General features: G+C 48.7%; 1 protein-coding gene across 7 annotated transcripts; it reads left to right on the top strand.

The window, feature by feature from the left end:
• Nucleotides 1–114: 114 nt before the first annotated feature.
• On the top strand, nt 115–13,213 carry LOC100192100 (uncharacterized). 7 transcript variants are annotated; one of them, XR_004851182.1, is made up of 16 exons: nt 115–658; nt 1,043–1,148; nt 1,258–1,377; nt 1,470–1,505; nt 1,619–1,753; nt 1,903–1,986; nt 2,066–2,174; nt 2,324–2,425; nt 3,266–3,382; nt 3,449–3,517; nt 3,677–3,743; nt 6,450–6,503; nt 6,918–7,007; nt 12,181–12,246; nt 12,463–12,495; nt 12,737–13,213. XR_004851182.1 is itself a non-coding variant. In XM_008652611.4 (16 exons), exons 3-16 carry the CDS (start codon nt 1,288–1,290, stop codon nt 12,866–12,868), a joined length of 1,176 nt encoding a protein of 391 aa, XP_008650833.1. In that variant the 5' UTR covers nt 115–658; nt 1,043–1,148; nt 1,258–1,287; the 3' UTR covers nt 12,869–13,213. The 7 variants fall into 7 exon arrangements, 6 of the variants coding, with proteins under 6 accessions (XP_008650833.1, XP_008650835.1, XP_035816256.1 ...); XM_008652611.4 differs by having other exon boundaries at nt 2,056–2,174; nt 3,467–3,517; XM_008652613.4 differs by having other exon boundaries at nt 2,056–2,174.
• The last annotated feature ends 6,957 nt before the right edge of the window (nt 13,214–20,170 follow it).

Here is a 20,170-nt window from a genome sequence, read left to right as displayed (position 1 = left end):
AAAGAGAAGCGGCAGTGTTGGGCCGATAGTGGGCCTTCTTGCCGTGCGTCAGTCTTTGGGCATGCATCCTCTATTGGGCCGTGCGTCACCGTCTAGCACACGCACCAGCGCAGCGGCGAGGGGAACATTGTGAAGGAACCAACAAACCGAGCGGAAAACCCGGTCGCGGGCGTGGCCGGAACGGCAGCTGCGCCGCCTCCGCGCTCGTCGCCCGAGCCGAGGAGGCCGTGTAGCGCTGTGGGGTGCGCGCTGCGAGCACTGACAGGGCAGCGCGGATGGAATCGAGCGAGGCGCCACCCGTCGCGTTTCCTCTGAGGCTCTGACCCGACCGTCGCTGTCGCGCTGTTCCTCTCGGGCTCTCGTTCCTCTTGCTCCCTCCCGCGGGCCGCGGCCGCCTTCGCCCGTCCCCGTCCCCGTCCCCGTCCCCGTCCCAATTTCCACCAACCTTTCCCAATCGCCCTCCAGGCTCTGGCACTGCGAGACGTTTCATTAGCCACTTAGCCGTTCCCACGACACAATCAGCACCACCGGTGTCCTCGCTGCCAAGGCGCCCGCCCGCTCGTGTGACGAGTGGCGTTCGTCCACCGCCCATTCCGCGCTCAGCTCTGAGGGCCTCCCGCCCGCCGCGGCATCATCTCCGGCTCCTCTCGTCGCCACGGTAATTCGTTTTGTTCTCCCTCACTCAATTCGATAGTCTGACTGTCCGTGTGCTAATGCTACACGTGGTATATCATGGATTGGTTCTGATCGTGCCTTGATACTTGGTGCTCTTGCCTGTAATTGGGATTTGGGAAGCGATCTCTTGGGAGTTGGGACGCCCTCGCTGTCGCGAGGTGGCTTATTTTTTAATCTTTCTTTTTTTTATAAATTTCTTCATTGTTATGTGTGGTATGCCTGAACTCAAGCAACACGCCAAACCTTTTATTTAGAACATTTTTGGACCACACAGAATGAAACGTGATGGAGCCAAATTTTCCGTTATAAAATCAATGACATTATTCAATATATATGATGTTTTTATGACCTGCCATCCTGCAAGCAGGGTGTCACGAAATGATCCTGACTTGCTTGAGTTGCTTCTTGACACCATAAGAAGCGATCCATCTGTTTCCAGTTGTACACAGAAAATTAGTGCCTGGAAAAATAAGGTGAGTTTGCTTGTGTTCTTTTGATGATTCCTTACTTATTAGTGACATCTAAAGGTCGGTTGAGTGTGAGGTCAGGATACTATATTGCTACCTACTTTTGATTGTACAGAATGGTAAGGGGGGCGATAGGTGTCCTAAGATGAAACTGCGGTTGCATCTGTTCGTCCTGTGCGTGATCATTATATTCCTGGTGTACAACATGGCTAACTTTCAACATAAGCAGACAACGGTAACAATCAATATCACCTGATTTATTGAAACTGGGTTCTGTGAACACAAATACCTAAAAGATTAATCTGATGTGATTATGTAACTTTACAGTTGGAAGCAAAATCTCATCCATTTGATACAGTGACGGTAGGTGAACATTTCCTTCCATCAAAAGTCAGAATATTTGTTTTCCACTATTAATTCAGAGGCAGGTTTTCCTCTTCCTAAACTATGATATGTGCCTCCAATGTAAACATCAGGTGTCTGACAGAGATGCTGTTAAGGTGCCTCAAAAGGCTGAGGCTAGGATTGGTTATTTACCCCATGGTATAGTGGAGTCTAACTCTGACATGGACTTGAAGCCATTGTGGCTGACTACAAGTGCACGGTCAAAGGTTCGTTAAGTACAATACACCTGATGAACTTTTGATTCCACTACAATATTTGGTTTCACTTTTCAAACTAAACAACCATTAGCTGTTCCTACCACCTAACCACAAAATCTTATTTAGTTATGTAATGCTCTAGTGTTTTGTCCCAGCAGAAGCCTAAACAAAATGATAATTTTTTGATTGCTATTGCTGCCGGTATAAATCAGAAAAAAACTGTGGATGCTATTATGAAGAAGGTACTTCATTTACACCTCTGTAAGCAGTAATTTGCACATAAAATTGTCATGTGACTCTTGATTATTCAGTTTCTTCCAGAAAATTTTACAGCTATATTGTTCCATTATGATGGGAATGTCAATGGGTGGAATGATCTACCATGGAGCAAAAGTGTGATACATATAGCTGCCTCTAATCAGACTAAATGGTATAATATCTCTTTCTTTGCACTAAAATTAGGCATGCCTTGTCTCTCTTTTGCAACAAAAAAGGGCATTGTTCCACTCTTCAATTCTGAATTCTGATCCGGTATCATTTTAGCTTCAAGATAAGATGACAAGACACCTGTTTTTATAGGTGGTTTGCAAAGAGGTTCCTCCATCCTGCTGTTGTGTCCATATACCAGTACATCTTTCTTTGGGATGAAGATCTGGAAGTAGATAACTTTAGCCCGAGAAGGTATTGTGTAATTTATTACAGGACACCAACCTTATGTTATCAAACTTACCATTCCCTAGCAATAACAAAAAAAGAGTAAAGGCATACACATCAGATCCCTGCTTATTCGACTTCTAAATCATGGTTCAGGCAGCTACTAGTAAAACAACTCGACCTACGAGGGTATGGCTAGGGGTGGTAATGGATCGCGATCCAAATATTTATTCACAATTCGTTTGAGCCCTAAATTAATTTTAGTTCGAAAATGAATAGAAATAGAGTCCGATCCAAATCCAATCCGACCCTTAAATTTTATAGTGTAAAATTTAGAGCCCATCGTCATCTCTAGGTATGGCCCCAAGGCACTGCATAAAAAAGAAGACCATCTCATGTAGGTCGAGAAAATCCCTAAACCCCTGTCTTAGCCATACACAGCGGTATCGTATCCCATGCGAGAACAACCATGATCGGGATTGCGCCTTAAACCTATGCTTTGGCGTGGGACAGACAAAGGGGTTAGCCCCAACCTAAAATTCGCTCCCATGGGGAGTCGAACCGAGTGCTACTGAAGGTCTGAAGCCACCTAACCTATTCAGCTAGAGCCCCTTTCACTTAGCACCTACTAGTATAAATTTGAAAGTTTTCTGGATGTTTCTGCTGCCAGTGCCAGGAATGTGCTAGGTGGCAAACAATTTCTTCAAAGTATCCAACTTATGTTCTTGTTCTGGATAGGAGAAACCTGTGACGAAATGCCATATTATGCTAACCCCCTCCACACATAGACGCCCGCATGCGCCAAATGAGTTAGTTTGATCTTTTCATTCTCTGCACCAATTTATCTAACGCATTGATTCCTTTCAGATACTTAAATATAGTTAGATCAGAAGGGTTGGAGATATCACAACCAGGTCTTGACTCTAAGCTTTCTGAAATTCATCACCGGATAACTGTTCGTAAAAAAGCAGGGACCTTTCATAGGTAGGTTCATGTAGTGCACCTTTTATTTTGGATTTTTTTGTTATGTGATAACAAAATGAAACACAGCGTGTATTTTGATAGAAGAGTTAGCCGGGCTAACAAAAAGTGTTCAAGAGAAGGACCACCTTGTTCTGGGTATATTTTCTTTCTTGAACCCTTTCTTATGCTACAACATATTTTTTTGCTGATTAGATCTACATTTTTACTAAATAATAGATTTTCACTCGAGTTGTCTTTCTATTTACCAACCATGGTATATACCTGTGCATGACGTGGTAATTGGTTGATCTATAGATGGGTCGAGGGCATGGCACCAGTTTTCTCAAAGTCCGCTTGGCAATGTGTGTGGCACCTTATCCAGGTAGACTTTATCTTCATATGATTTATTAACCATGTTGCACATTTGACTTTCTATTGGACCAGACAATGTATTTTTTCTTTCTGTGATCCACAAGTTTTGAGAATGAGTTGTACAAAATGGTGTAGCATTAGATGTCCATGTGTATCGTTATTCCTTGGTATTTGGAGTCAGGGCGTACTGCGAACATGTGTAACCATGAGTAACCGTGTTGAGAATAGCAGGGGTGGGAACCAAAACAGGCAGAGCTAGCTAGCTAATACATTTTTTAACATGGGCTTTGCATTCACCATTCTTAGTGTCGAGTCTTCACATTTTATCTCTTTCTGAAATGTGGTATGCCTTCATATTTTGCTTCTTTCTCAAATAATATGGAGTGCATAAGCAATAGATATATACAAGCTAGGAGCTAGTTACTTGTCTCATTGGCTACAATATATTTTTAGATTTCTAATATTCACAAGGTCAGTTTTTATGCTACATTGGTTGGCATTTGGTGTTATTACTTGTGGTGAATCCTTGAATAGGTTCATGTTATTTTTGTGTATTATTGTCCTAGCTTTATAGGTGTTTATGAACTCATTACAGTGCCTTCACATACTTCATGGCTCCATGCTATTGGAGAATGAAACTCTATATCTATTGCATAGAGGAAGGTTACATATATAGACTCAGGGGAAACCCTAACCCTAATGGGCCGATAGCCCAACAGTGGTGCCGACCCACACACATAGTCTAACATCCCCCGCGGTTGCAACGGGAGCACCGTACACGATGAGACTGGAGTAGAAGCTGAAGTTAGGAGCCGATGGGTTCAAATCAACCGCAGTTGTGAGGGTGCGAATGTTGCGCCTGGAGTAGGGACCGGTGTGGACTTCGAGAACACAATAGCCCCTGGATGCCGAGGTAGCCGAAGTCGAGGTGGTCGTGGCTGGAGGACACGCAACAGTAGCCTGTTCTTCGGGAGGGGTCAACGTTCGAGCGCCAACGGTCGGCGGGGCGACACAACAAATGAGCACCAGCGGCTTCGATCGTCCGGACGTCGAGGAGCCTCGCCAGGGAGGCCGATGACAGCGCACACGTCTGCGCCGATCATGGTGGCTGCACTCGTGGTAGAGTAGAGGGGTAACGGCGGATCCGACCGGGAAGGCCACGACAGCGACGGATCCAGCCATGAAGACGACAATCCGACCAAATGGACGACGGATCTAAACTGGAAGGTCGAGGTAGCGGTGAATCCGGTCGGGAAGGCCACTGCAGCGACGAATCCAACGAAGGCGATTATGAAGGGGAGAGCGACGGGGCGGTTCCAGCCGGGCAGGGGCCTGCGCCGGACCTGACAGGGGGGTTGACGCCGGCGACGGGAGAAGCACAAAGGCAGAGGCGCTATTGGGGCGTAAGCGCGGACAGTTAGGTGGTCAGCGGCCCAACGCGATGACGAGGGGCTGCATGGTCGGAGATGCTGGCGCAGGGGAGAGACGCGCAGGGCAGCCAAGAGGGGGGAAGGCGGCCGCAACCAGGGAGGGGCGGTGTCGGCCGCCATGAGGTCGGCAGTGCAATGGAGCAGGGCCGATGGCGGATCTGAGCCAGGTAGGAGATGCCCAGGTGGCGGATCTAGGCCGACGGTGGGTTCCCTAACGGGGAGATTGCGCCGAGGAAGCGGTCGGGTGGAGGGGCGACGCCGACGAGCAGAGGAGAGGGGGGTCGGCGACCTGGGGAGAAGTGTCGACGGGGATGGGCCGTCGTGCCGTGGCCGGGAAAGGGGGTCGCGCTGGGGCCCGCGCACCTGCTCACCGCGGCGGCGACGGGCCTATCCGGCGGCGCAGGAGGTCGGGGGTCGAGCGGACGACCATGGCCGCGCCGCGAGCAGGGGAGGCGGGGTGTGGTCGCGGCCGGTGGCGCTTGGAGGCGCAGTGGCCGGGTCGGGGATGAGGGCGGTCGTCGTGCACGCACCCAGAGAGGAGGGAGGGTCGTGCGGATCCGAGCGCCTCGCAGTGGGAGGCGCGACCTAGGGGCGGCAGGTGCAGGCGCGTTAGCGATGCGTAGTGTAGGGAGGGGGTTGCTGGAGGAGCTTGCAGGGGAGTGCCGAAACGGGACCGCGCCGAGGCCGATCGTGGCGCACGACGAGGTAGGGAGGGCCGACGAGCACCATGGCGGAGGAGAACCAGAGCAGGATAGTGAGCGCGACGAGGTTGAAGAGGAGGAGCATAGGCTGGGAGGAGGGACCGAGGGAGCCCCCCTGGGGAGGGAAGGAATAGCCTCTCCGGGGGCAGTGGGTGGGCTGAGAGCCGACAGCTGTGGGGTTGAGGAAGGAAAACCTAGCTAGCTGATACCATATTGGAAGTGATGAAACCCTATATCTATTGCATAGAGGAAGATTACATATATAGACTTAGGGGAAACCCTAACCCTTATGGGCCGGTAGCCCAACAGTGGTGTCGACCCACACACAGTCTAACACATGCATTCACTGTTGTTGTGCTGCATTTGTTAGGGACACAGGAAAATGAGCCCACAATCCCACATTAGGTCATAGGTATTTAAGTTGAGCATTTGATTGCTGAGAGATGAGACATTGCCATTTTATCAACCTATGTTTGAAGAAAAAAAATACTTTTTGTGATAATCTCCTTTGTCTTTTATGGTTTTATCTGATTGTTTTTTGTGGAGTATTCCAGCTATTAATATATCCATGTTGTATTTATACAGAATGATCTTATCCATGGATGGGGCATCGATTACAAGTTTGGGTATTGTGCTCAGGTTTGATAAAAGTGTTCTTCAAGTAACTGTGGCATGCCTTATAATTTAAGTTCATCTAAATCACAAAGTATTGATTAAGTTGTTAGTTCGACCTTTCTCCTTGCAAGAATTGTTGTTTATTATAAATTATGAACTATGATCGGTATTCCCAAGAAAAATCATATAGCATTATGTTTCATCTGTTCAATCAATATAATTTTTGTATGGTGATCTATTGGAAGTGATTGTTTTCTTGGCTGATGTGGATATATAAAAGGAATATAAATATTTGTACTTGTTTATGCTCTTATGCATCTAGCATATTTTGATTTATAACATAGTCATTCTGAATCCATGACTCCATAGTCCAAACAAACTTGCTCGTCTTGTTTTTGGTAAAGACTTTAAATGAAACTTTTTTTAAAATGCTTTCAGGGTGACAGGACAAAGAACATTGGCGTAGTTGATAGTGAATTTATAGTTCACCGAGGAGTGCAGACATTAGGAGGTTCTACAATAACAAAGGTTTGGCTTTACTTTTGTTTTGTTGTTGCAAGCTAGAACTGTGGGAAACCCTGATCCTAACTCAGGGTTGGGAGATGTATTAATAGACCAAGGTTGTTCGGTCTGGCCCATTACACAGGGGTATAACTATAGTTACAAGGGGCTAACCCAAAACCCTAAACGGGTACTCTAACACCCCCGCGGTCTCAACTCGGCCTCTGCGCTGGAGCGAGAGACGACGGGCTGCCTCTTGGCGGCCCAGTAGACGAGGTTGGCGCCCAAGAACACGTCGTAACCGGAAGTGGACCGGCGCGTGTTGGGACAGCCGACCTAGTCAAAGTCGGTGTAGACCACGAGCTCCGATGTCGGGAAGGGTCGAAGTAGAAGGTAGTAGTCAAGGGAGCCGCGGAGGTAGCGCATGATCCGCTTGAGAGTTGTGAGATGGGGCTCTCGCGGGGTGTGCATGTGCAGGCACACCTGCTGGACGGCGTAGGCGATGTCAGGCCTGGAGAAGGTCAGGTACTAGAGGGCATCGTTATCCTCAGAGAGCTTTGCCTGAGTGTCGACAGGCGTGGAGCAGGGCTTGCAGTCGGACATGCCAGCCCGCTCTAGGATGTCGATTGCGTATTGGCGTTGGTGGATGAAGAGACCCTGAGGTCGGCGCTCGACGGTGATGCCGAGGAAGTGGTGAAAAGGCCCCAGGTCCTTCATCGCGAATTCTCGCTGAAGGGCGCCGATTGTGTGGTGTAGAAGGTCCCCGGTGGATGTCGTGAGCACAACGTTGTCGACGTAGAGTAGGAGGTAGACGGCGTCATCGTCGCGCCGGTAGATGAAAAGGGACGTGTCCGACTTGGCCTCGACGAAGCCGATGGAGGCCAAATAGGAGGCGAAGCAACTGTACTAGGCCCGCGACGCCTGCTTGAGGCCGTACATGGAGCGTTCAGCCGACAGAACAGATCCGGACGAGCGGAGTCGACGAAGTCGGTGGGCTAGCTGCAGCAGACAGTCTCCATCAGAGTGCCCTGGAGGAAGGCATTATTGACATCGTGCTGATGAATCGCCCGGTCCCGACCTCCAGGGAGAGGGCGAGAACGGCCCGAACGGTGGCGAACTTGAAGACGGGGCTGAAGGTCTCATCGTAATCGACTCTAGGGCGCTGGGTGAAGCCCCAAAGGACCCAATGGGCCTTGTAGCGGTCGAGGGAGCCATACAAGGTTAGCTTGTGGCGAAAAATCCACTTGCCGGTGACCACGTTGGACGCGACACAAGATCCCTGGTGTGGTTGGCCAGCAGGGCCACGTACTCCTCCAAAGCGCGACGTCAGTGGGGGTTGGCAAGGGCCGCACGAAAAGAGGGGACTGGGGAGGCGTCCGGAGGAGCGTCAGCTGTCAGAATCAGCAGGTCGACGGGGCGGAGAATGCCAGTTGCGTGGCGAGTCACCATCAGGTGGACGTGCTCGGGGTCGCAATGGATGGTGAACGAGTGGTACACGGGGAGGCTTGGTGCGGGCTGGCGGGTCGGCGAGAGCCAAGGAGTGGTCCGCCCGCGGCGGCGGTAGACGAGGTCAGGGTCAGCGAAGCAGGCCGCGCTCGCCGGTGGGGCCACGTGTAGCGTTGGTAGAGGCGTGAGCGGAGGCGGCGTAATCGCGTGTGTCGCGTGTAACGCAAGACGAGGTGCCTGGGCCTCACGTGGTGCGGGTAGAGGCGCGAGCGGTGGCGTTTGAGCCTGGGGAGCAACCGGGGTGGAAAAACCGGATCGAACTCAAGGAGAGAGTCGAGATCAATGGGTGGGGAGGAGCCAACAAGAGGAAACACATCTTCGTCGAAAACCACATGACGAGAGATGAGTATGAGGTGGGAGACGAGGTCAAGACAGCGATACCCCTTGTGGTCAGGGGAGTAACAGAGGAAGAGGCAACGAGTGGAGCGCAGTGCTAGCTTATGGGGATCAGTGGCAGAATTGTTGGGATAGCAGGCACAACCGAACACGCGAAGGTGGTCGTAGGATGGGGTTATGCCATATAGAGTAAAGTGGGGAGTGGGATGGCTCACCACCTTCGAGGGAAAGCGGTTGAGGAGATGTGTGGCGGTGTTCAGGTCCTCTGTCTAGTAACTAGCAGGAAGAGACTCCTGAAAGAGGAGGCAATAGATCATGGTGGTGCTGGTGTGAATGATGTGTTCGACCCAGCCGTTCTGGGGAGAGGTGTAGGGGCACGAGAGACACAACTGAACGCCATGGGTGAGGAAGGAGCGAGAGGCGTTGTTGTTGAACTCTCAACCATTGTCACACTGAAGGGCACGAACTGGGCGACGGAACTGGGTGGAGACCTAGACGAAGAAGTGGGTGAGGGTGGAGAAGGTTTCAGACTTCAGCACAAAGGAAATGTCCAACGAAAGTGAGAGAAGTCATCAAGAATGACCAGGTAGTATTTTTAACTAGAAGGGATGAAGACATGAGAGGTCCAGAGATCACAATGAACAAGATCAAAGGCCTGAGTAGCCCTGGATGTGGAAGTGGAAAAAGGAAGATGAGAGTGACGGTCGAGCTGGCAGGCATGGCAGAGATGCCCAGAGGAACCCCGACTACAAGAGATATTGGAGCGACTGGAGAGCTGGGACATCATGTCAGGTCCAGGTGACCAAGGCGACGATGCTAGTTGGTGGAGGTGGTGGTGGCAGTAAGAGCATGGGGGAGGCTACACCGGTTGGGGTAGTAGTGGGCAAGTGAATAGAGTAGAGGGGGTCGGAGCTGTCACAACGACCGGGCACGATACGAGTCAGAAGGTGGCATATGGTGAGCCCCCAGGGATCAAACTTCATAGAACAGTGGTTGTCACTAGTGAAGCGACGAACCGAGATAAGGGGATGAGTCAGACCAGGAGCAACAAGGTAGAATGGTCCCAGAAGGACCGATGCACCTACTGAGGTAATCGGGAGGGTGGAACTGTTGCCCACAACGCTAGAGGGAGGATGTGAGGGGTGTGGTGGATGGGAGTGGAATAACGAGCTAGGTAGTAGTGTGGAAGGAGGCTCCGAAGTCGAACACCCAATCGGTGGGAGAGGGTGGTGAAGCCACGGGGTGCGTAGAAAGATCCAGGGGAGGTGCTCCGACAAAGTCACTAGTAGTGGAGGGAGACAACAAGGTATCGATCGCAAGGGAGGCAATCACAGCTTTGGGAAAGACAAGCGGTCCAGGCACGTGTGGGTGAAGCTCGACGTAGTCACGAAGGACAAGGCTCTTGGCGCGATCGAAGGCCACAAAGCTGCCCCGACAAGCTGGTCGTCGTGGAGAAGGACGTTCACATGCACGGGACCTGGGACAGGAGCCGCGACGGAGGTAGGAGTTCCCTGAGGCGAAACCAGAGGGGCAGAGGATGGTGGGACCCCATAGAAGGATGTCAGGGGGTTGGGAAGGAGAGCGCAGCCGGCTGGGGAAAGGCCGACATGCGCGCCAACGGGGAGAAGGGTGCTCGGGGGGCCAGCGGCAGCGACGTGTGAGAAAAGGGCGCTAGGGTAGGAGATGGGAGGCGAGCAGCGACACACTGCGGGTGGCCGACGGTGGGACACACCGACGACAGATGGTGGAGAAAGGGACGGTGGTCGGTGCAGAGCTCTGGGCGCGCAGTAGCGCGGGTAGGGGGCAGGCTAGTGGACGACAGATGGTGGAGAAGGGGGCGGTGTCCGGTGTAGAGCTTTGGGCACGCAGCAGCACGGGTTGGGGGCAGGCTGGTGGGGAAGACGGCGGTAGCTGCTCGCGAGTGTCCAGCACTGGCTTCCAGCACAAACAGGCGGACGACGACGCAGGTAGGCACAGGCCAGCCGGAGAGAGCAACCGAGTGGGGGAGGACGAGCCCGGCTGGCCGGACGGCGGCGCAGGGTGGCACGGGCCGGCCGGGGAGAGCAGCTAAGCGGGGGAAGGCAGGAGAGGACGCCGGCCAGCAGTTTGTCGAGCTCCTCCTCGTGGCGGATGGCCAGGAGCACGAGGAGGCGAGACGAACGCGGGAGGGGCGCGATAGGCCCCGCCGGGAGAGCTGTCGCGGCCCTAGTGGCAGGCGTCAGCTGGGACGGAGGAGCAGCAGGCGCGACCCTACTGGTGGCTCGGAGAGCACCCAGGCGCGGACGTTGACGTCAGCCGCTGAGGGCTTCAGTGGTGGCGGCGCGGAGTGCACCCAGGCGCGGACGAAGCAGGCGTGGCCCTGCTGGCGGAGCAGCATGAGGCCGACGGGAGGCAGGGGCGCCGACGGCTGGAAGGTGAGTCAGGCGACGGATGGAGAGGGCAAAAAAATCGAAAACCTAAAACGTAGCTAAATACCATGTGGGAAACCCTGACCCTAACTTAGAGTTGGGAGATGTATTAATAGACCAAGGCTGACCCATTACACAGGGATATAACTGTAATTACAAGGGGCTAACCCTAAACGGGTGACAATAGACCGTAACAATATTTTTCAGTACACGCCATGAATTTGAGCTGCGCTTCCTAATGCATAACACACAAACTTTTTTTAGGAAACAGGAGGAGCTTGCCCCTACTGGATATATATATATATATATAAATAGTTAGGAAAACAAGAAGAAAAAAACAGTCAGCCCAAAAGAAAAAAACAGAGAAAAAATTACAAGAAACTATCTAGCCAATCACTAATACTGGGAAAGTAACTCTTCTTCGCATGATGCAAAAGCATAGTGAATTCATGTTGAACTTAGCTTTACAAGCTTCTAGAGGGTGGGACTTGCAAAATATTCAATCATTTCTCACCAACCAGATGCTCCAGGCTAGGAGGATAATTATTTCCTTTTGTGTGTTCTGAGAAAAAAAAGGCTTAGTGTGCATAATTCATGCAATCCTTAATTAAGTTTTTTACGAGACAAGAAAAGTTCTTTGTTTCCCTTACTTTTCTAGGTTCTTGACTTCTTGTCATCAAACTTCTATATTTCTGTTATGGGGGTAATGGAAATGGGGCTGACCTCTTTTTTTTTTTTAAAAAAAAAGGCTATCTTTGTCATAATTGATATTTTATGAGGTAAAATTATGATGGGAACTGGGAATTTGTCTTCGCTTGCAATGGGAATGTTTTTTGATAATACTATGCCTTGTGTCTCTATCTTTACATCTTGTATATCATGAATTTTCTCTATTGATGTGCAAAATAATGTTAAATGTTACCTCTGTTGTTTGTTTTGACTTCTGGAAGGATGGTATTCGTGGCAAAAATGCCAAGCCACTCGGCCAGAAAGCAGCTCAAATCCAAAGATCGAGAGTACGTTGTGTGCCTGACACCTTATTTAAATGTTTGCTGCATACTCCCCCTTCCCAAAACAAGTGCACATCACGTTTGTGGACAAGTCAAAATGTTTTTGATTTTGACCAAGTATATAGAAAATAATATCAATATTTATACCTCCAAACAAATTTATTTTGAATATATATGTTCTCTATTTTGTTCTATGACCATGGCATCTGTTATGATTAGCAGGGGAGGGCTCCAGGCCTTGATATGCGAACAAAGGTGAGCTAACAAAGCACTTGGTATACGTCGTTTGAAGTGTTTAACTCGAAAAATGTTGGTGGAAGCTGAAAATTCAGAGTTCAAAAACCTATCACTTCGCTTGTAAAACTGCTGTTCCGCTTCAGTTGACAGTAACAGCTCAGTAATCAATAGCTACCCAGATTATGCAATGCGTCGGAATTTACATTCCATCCCATCGATCAGCCCTCACGGTTTGCTGCAATTTTTTTCGATCTTGCAGATCCGGAGAAAATCGCGATCCGAGCTCCGTGATTTTCAGAAGCGCTGGGACCGGGCTGCAAGGGAAGACAGAACATGGGTTGATCCGTTTGCCCGCTCCCGAAGAAAGCGGAAGAATAGAAACCCACAGTAGATCAGCATAATCTTCACTGTTACACTTGCACATAATTCCGTTTGCACCTTGGATTTAGAGTGTATAATAATTGCATAATCAACATTGTATAAATTCTCACAGACGAAACGAGAACCACACACGTGAAATTTTCCGATGGGAGTTGTGGGTTCTTGTATCGAGGGGCAGGTCCAGGATTTAAAGGATGGGCATTCGGAATTGTAGTTGGCACAATTTTTTTAACAACATAAATTTATTATTCATGGGAGCGGATAATTATCCATTGGACATAGATGTGGTATAATTTGTTATCCACATGTATGAGTATGAATATAATAAGGTATTCATTGATATTTTTTTTCTGAACCCAATGGGTATCAGACATGAGTACAAATCTATACCTACGAACGTATATGAGTATGAGTATATATTGAATTTTGTCTCGTAGTTATAGATTTGTAAACCATATACTCATGTCCTAACCGTGATTGCTATCTCTAGTCATACGGTAGGGAAATGAAAAGGCCAGCAAAAAGCGAAGTTTGGGCCAAATAACTGTAAAACAGTTTTATTTTATATTTTTATAATATTTTAGTGCATAAACATAATAGGTATACATATACATAAATTTTGTTGCCAAAAAATAATGGGTATTCAATTGAATAGTCTTGCTTCTATATGGGCCCGCCCTTGCTTGTATCTGAAAATGGATATGTCGTACTAACCAACTAGTTTGTCTTTCTAAAGTCTCTTAAGGTTGTCTCTATCAATTATTCTATTCCATTTTCTATCTTTTTATTTCAAACATTATATATTGTGTACAGTGTAAAATAATGTTTTATACAGTCAGTCACTCTCCAGTGTAAAATAGTGTTTTCTATGATCAGCCGCTCTTCAACTTGATCTCAAATGCTCGAAGAATCTGCTCATGAAGAGCGCGAGCAGTGCAGCGAGACCAATGGCTGCATTTTGGCTAGCTAGGGTGTTTCTAGCCGCTCTGCATTTTGGCTAGGGTGTTTCTAAAACATGACTTATATGAAAAATCTAAGATTTTAATATAGATATATATAGAATTTGAAGCTATTTTTTAGTCATGCTATTAAAAATATTATAACTTATAAGAATCAAATTTTGTATAGTTTTTCATGTGCATTATTTTTTTCGTACAACAAAAAAAGACAAAAAACATTTGGATCTGTATCTGTATTAGAATTTTATTTCAAATATTTAAAAAGATTATAGAACGAATTTGATATTTACTTTTTATGAGTATTAATAGGCTTAATGCTATAAACAAAAATATAAATTTAATTAGCAACTTTTTATAGTATTTGTTCACAGTCGAAGATATGAATGGTCCACGCACCCATCGGTCTACGACACACATGGCCTATTAGACTAGACCCGAGTACTCGGACCTACCGCAGGGCACTACACGACGGGCTGCGTCGAGCCCCAGGCTACGGAGGCCAGGGTCGGCGTAGACATAATGATGACGTCTGGGACCATCGCCGCCCCCACGTCATCTGCCACAATAAATACAAGACAACCAGATAGCCCTGGGTCCCACGAGTACGCGTGGCACCACTCGGGGTAAAATGCTGGATTTACCCTTGCCTTGTGGCTCCTTCCCAGGGAAGCCACTGTTGGTCGACCCCTCTCTCGACCTATAAGGATTGATTTGGTGACAAGGGGGTCCCGGAGGATTGGAGGGGATTGAGGGGGAAATAAACTAATTTCCCCCTCAATCCCCTCCAATCCTCCCGAGATCCCGGTCACCAAATCAGCCCTAAAGGGGGAGGCTAGCCTCTGGGAAATGGGGTCAAAAGGAGAGAGCTCTTGGGCAACCGGATGCCTTCAAACGGACACGAACCCACAAGGAAGAACATGAGGACGAGGAGTGCCGACGAGCACAAAGAGGTCGGAGCCCCGCCAATCCAATATTTATCTAGGACTCCACCCAACAACTTCTAAGCTCCACTTCCACCCTGATAAAGGGACTTGGGAGCCTCTCCGTCCTCTCTCAACCACTTGTAACCCTTACTACGAGTTTGATCATTAATGGTGCCGGTAGCGTAGACAACCGATGGCTGGAAGTAGGGACGTTCTACCCGAACTAGTATAAACCTTGCACCCTCCGTGCACACCCTCTAAGCCTAGAACATGTACAATAAATTTACTTGTAGGTACAAAACACTGACATGCGCTATCTCCGGTGGTCAGAGTTCCCAACCGTCTTTGATCGTCGCGACCACCCGGAGAAAAACCTGCACCTCGGGGCCTGCCCCCTTGTCGTCGAGCCAGCCGTAGGCTCTCAGCGCTTCACCAAGGTTCTCATGGACAGGGGGAGCGACCCCAACATCATGTACATTGAGACCTTTGACGGGTTGGGGATCGCACGATTTGCGTTGCGGCAAAGCATGGCATCGTTCCACGGCGTCATTCCCGAGCACCAAGCCTACCCACTCGGGCGGATCACTCGCTCATTAGATTTGGCGACCCCTCCAACTTCTGCACTAAACGGCTTCAGCTCGAGGTAGTGGACTTCCTAGGGTCCTACAACGCCATACTTGGAACACTGTGTTATGCCAAGTTCATGGTCGTGCGGGATCATCATGGCATATGCTTCTATCAAGACTGCGTACACCTGCGAGCGAGTTAATTATGATCTTGTGTCGACGCTAGTCAGTCTCTAGGAGCGCATCCCTAAGGACCTAGATGGCGGGGACGACGCGTCGGCCAACCCTTCAGACAACACCAAACGTGCGCGGATCGGCGTGTGAGCCATACGTGAGGGAAACAGAGGGGATCACACATGAAGAACCTTAGCATACATGCTTTTGGAAGAAAAATGACTTTAGTCGCAAACATTGTATTTGTTAAGAACATGATGAATGAAACTCCTGACCAGGTAGTGCCTATAGCCGACCGACAAGAGGCGCCTTGATCGGAGGAGGGGGCAAAAGGTGGGCGCACACCTAGCCGACTGAATGGGAAATGGACTTAATCATTTCCCATAATCGATTTTGGTGGTTGAAGTCCAACACAAACCACGCGGGCTAACTAGTTTATCTAGATATCATTTATCTCAGGTGCAAAAGGTTCAACACAAACCAACAAAGAAACTTAGTTAGGGACCCAATCAAATTTGGAGCAAAGGACTTAGAGTGTGTTGAAAAAAGGCGCACCGGACAGTGTCCGGTGCACCAGGCCCGTACACAATCAAACCAACCACTCTCGGGAATTCCAGGGACACCCTCCGCTATAATTCACCGGACTGACCAGTGAGCCAACGGAGCAACGACTCCCTACGCGCCAACGGTCGACTGTGCAGATGAACAGTGATGAACAGTGCCGCGACAAAAGTCAGAGCGCAGAAGTCAGAGGTCACCGGACTGTCCGGTGCAACAAAACGACAAACGTCTCCAACGGTCAACAGCTCCAAACCCTAACGGACGCGCTGACGTGGCGCGCATTGGACAACGAACAGTGATTGTTCGGTGCGCCACCGGACTGTCCGGTGCGCCCATCGCCAGTAGACTTTGCCAACAGCTAGGAAGTGGTGAGAGCACCTAGAGGGGGGGGGGTGAATAGGTGATCCTGTAAAACTTAAACTTTAATGCCACAAAAACTTGGTTAGGAGTTAGCACAATAAAGCCAAGTGGCTAGATAAGAGTCTTTGCAAGACACGATAACCACAAGAAGATCAATCACAGATAGACACAGTGGTTTATCCCGTGGTTCGGCCAAGTTCAACACTTGCCTACTCCACGTTGTGGCGTCCCAACGGACGAGGGTTGCAATCAACCCCTCTCAAGCGGTCCAAAGACCTACTTGAATACCACGATGTTTTGCTTTGTTTTACTATATCCCGTTTGCGAGGAATCTCCACAACTTGGAGCCTCTCGCCCTTACACTTGATGTTCACAAACAAGCACGGGGTAAGAGAGGGATGAGCAACGCACACAAGACACGAAATCATAGTACCAACACGCACACAAGTCGCAACAAAAGCTCACAACACAACTCAGCGAGTTCACAACTCAAATGGAGCGCTAATTGCTATCGCAAAGAATCAAATGCGCGGAATCAAAGTCTTGGTGCTTAGGAATGCTTAGAGAATGCTTGGTGTCCTCCTCCATGCGCCTAGGGGTCCCTTTTATAGCCCCAAGGCAGCTAGGAGCCGTTGAGTGCATTCCAGGAAGGCAATTCTTGCCTTCTGTCGCCTGGCGCACCGGACAGTCCGGTGCACCACCGGACACTGTCCGATGCGGATCTCCTTCCTTTTGTGGCGAAGCCGACCGTTGGCACTTGGGAGCAGTTGGCGCACCGGACACTGTCCGGTGCACACCGAACAGTCCGGTGCCCCCTCCCGACCGTTGGCTCGGCCACGTGTCTCGCGCGGATCGCGCGACCGACCGTTGGCCCGGCCGACTGTTGGCTCACCGGACAGTCCGGTGCACACCGGACAGTCCGGTGAATTATAGCCATACGCCATTAATCACTTCCCGAGAGCAGCAAGTTCGCCTGAGCCAGCCTGGCGCACCGGACACTGTCCGGTGCACAACCGGACAGTCCGGTGCACCCAGACAAGGCTGACTTTGGCTGAACAAAGCCATCTTTAATTTCAACTTGATTTTTCCTGTTTCCAGCACTTAGACACAATACATTAGTCTCTAAAACAATGTACTAAGTCTGAGAAACATACCTTTATACTTGATTTATACTTTGTCCACCATTTAACACTTAGGCACTTGTGTTGGACACTAAATCACCAAAATACTTAGAAATGGCCCAAGGGCACATTTCCCTTTCAATCTCCCCCTTTTTGGTGATTTATGCCAACACACATAAAGCAAGTAGAACAAGTGCAAAATCAATTCAAATAAGAACTCAAAATTGTTTTGATTCAAATTTGACATATATGGATCATTCTTTGCCACCACTTGGTTTGTTTTTGCAAGTCAAACTCAATTTCCTATCTCTAAGTCAAACACACTTGTTGAAACATAAAGAGAGATATTTCAAGAGAAATTTATCAAAGAGTTCAAAAACTCCCCCTTTTCCCATAATTAAGCCTTCTCCCCACAAGAGACCAACTTTTGATAATACGAGACAAACAAGAGTATTTTGACAAACAAAAACTCTACCTCTACTATTTTCAAAATTCTCAAGTGGTAGCTGATCCATTTCTTGCTTTGGCCTTATTTTCTCCCCCTTTGGCATCAAGCACCAAAACAGGATCAATTTTGGCCCTTTAACCCCATTGCCTCACCAAAATCTTCAACTAAGAGTAAAAAGGCAATAAGAATACAAAGATGAACTTGGACTTAGTTACACTTTCATCGGAGTGCAGTGGAAGTCTTGCATGGTCCAAGTCCACCTTTTCCCTTTCAACCACTTTTGAGACTAAATTAAGCAAACTCAAGCATACAATTAGTCTCAAAGGGTCAAGTTGTAGCACATCTCCCCCTAAAGGTGTGCATCACTTGCAAATAGACTTGGAAGGTCCGGGGAGTGCTTGTACAACTTGAGCACCATAAACAACAAAATGCTTAAGGAACATGATCAAGGCATAAACCACATGTATGCTATAAATCAATCCAAGTTCCGCGAATCTAAAACATTTAGCTCACTACGCAACTTGCAAAAGGTCTGCTCATCTAAAGGCTTGGTAAAGATATCGGCTAGCTAGTTCTCGGAGCTAACATGAAACACTTCGATGTCTCCCTTTTGCTGGTGGTCTCTCAAAAAGTGATGCCGGATGTCAATGTGCTTTGTGCGGCTGTGTTCAACAAGATTATCCGCCATGCGGATAGCACTCTCATTATCACATAGGAGTGGGACTTTGCTCAGATTGTAGCCAAAGTCCCTAAGGGTTTGCCTCATCCAAAGTAGTTGCGCGCAACACTGTCCTTCGGCAACGTACTCGGCCTCAGCGGTGGATAGGGCAACAGAAGTTTGTTTCTTAGAACTCCATGACACCAGGGACCTTCCTAAGAATTGGCACGTCCCCGATGTACTCTTTCTATCGACCTTACATCCAGCATAGTCGGAGTCTGAATATCCAATCAAGTCAAAGGTAGACCCCTTTGGATACCAGATCCCGAAGCAAGGCGTAGCGACTAAATATCTAAGAATTCGCTTCACAGCCACTAAGTGACACTCCCTTGGTTCAGATTGAAATCTAGCACACATGCATACACTAAGCATAATATCCGGTCTACTAGCACATAAATAAAGTAAAGACCCTATCATAGACCGGTATGCCTTTTGATCAACGGACTTACCCCCTTTGTTGAGGTCGGTGTGTCCGTTAGTTCCCATTGGAGTCTTTGCGGGCTTGGCGTCCTTCATCCCAAACCGCTTGATCAAGTCTTGCGTGTACTTCGTTTGAGAGATGAAGATCCCATCCTTGAGTTGCCTCACTTGGAATCCAAGGAAATAGCTTAACTCGCCCATCATCGACATCTCAAACTTTTGAGTCATCACCCTGCTAAACTCTTCACAAGATTTTTGATTAGTAGAACCAAATATTATGTCATCGACATAAATTTGGCACACAAAAAGATCACCATCACAAGTCTTAGTAAAAAGAGTTGGATCGGCTTTCCCAACCTTGAAAGCATTAGCAATTAAAAAGTCTCTAAGGCATTCATACCATGCTCTTGGGGCTTGCTTAAGTCCATAGAGCGCCTTAGAGAGCTTACAGACGTGGTCGGGGTACCGTTCATCCTCAAAGCCAGGGGGTTGCTCCACGTACACCTCCTCCTTGATTGGCCCGTTGAGGAAATCGCTCTTCACATCCATTTGGAACAACCTGAAAGAATGGTGAGCGGCATATGCTAGCAAAATACGAATGGACTCTAGCCTAGCCACAGGAGCAAAAGTCTCCTTAAAGTCCAAACCTGCGACTTGGGCATAACCTTTTGCCACAAGTCGTGCCTTGTTCCTTGTCACCACCCCGTGCTCGTCTTGTTTGTTGCGGAACACCCACTTGGTTCCCACACCATTTTGCTTGGGACGAGGCACCAGTGTCCAAACTTCATTTCTCTTGAAGTTGTTGAGTTCCTCTTGCATGGCCAACACCCAGTCCGGATCTAGCAAGGCCTCCTCTACCCTGAAAGGCTCAATAGAAGAGACAAAGGAGTAATGCTCACAAAAATTAACTAATCGAGACCGAGTAGTTACTCCCTTGCTAATGTCACCCAAAATCTGGTCGACGGGATGATCCCTTTGAATCATTGCTCGGACTTGAGTTTGAGGTGTCGGTTGTGCTTCTTCCTCCATTACATGAACATCTTGTGCTCCCCCTTGATCACA

This window comes from Zea mays, chromosome 7, assembly GCF_902167145.1.
Source record: "Zea mays cultivar B73 chromosome 7, Zm-B73-REFERENCE-NAM-5.0, whole genome shotgun sequence".
Lineage (NCBI taxonomy): Eukaryota > Viridiplantae > Streptophyta > Magnoliopsida > Poales > Poaceae > Zea > Zea mays.
The sequence above is the reverse complement of the archived record's forward strand: the minus strand, read 5'-3'. Positions and strand labels throughout refer to the sequence as shown.

Excerpts from the sequence above, each read along its gene's own strand:
- LOC100192100 (XM_008652613.4), top strand. The coding sequence starts at position 1,288 with ATGAAACTGCGGTTGCATCTGTTCGTCCTGTGCGTGATCATTATATTC. Across the intron at positions 3,383-3,448 it reads AAAGCAGGGACCTTTCATAG|CGTGTATTTTGATAGAAGAG; the intron begins GTAGGTTCATGT and ends AATGAAACACAG. Across the intron at positions 3,518-3,676 it reads GAAGGACCACCTTGTTCTGG|ATGGGTCGAGGGCATGGCAC; the intron begins GTATATTTTCTT and ends GTTGATCTATAG.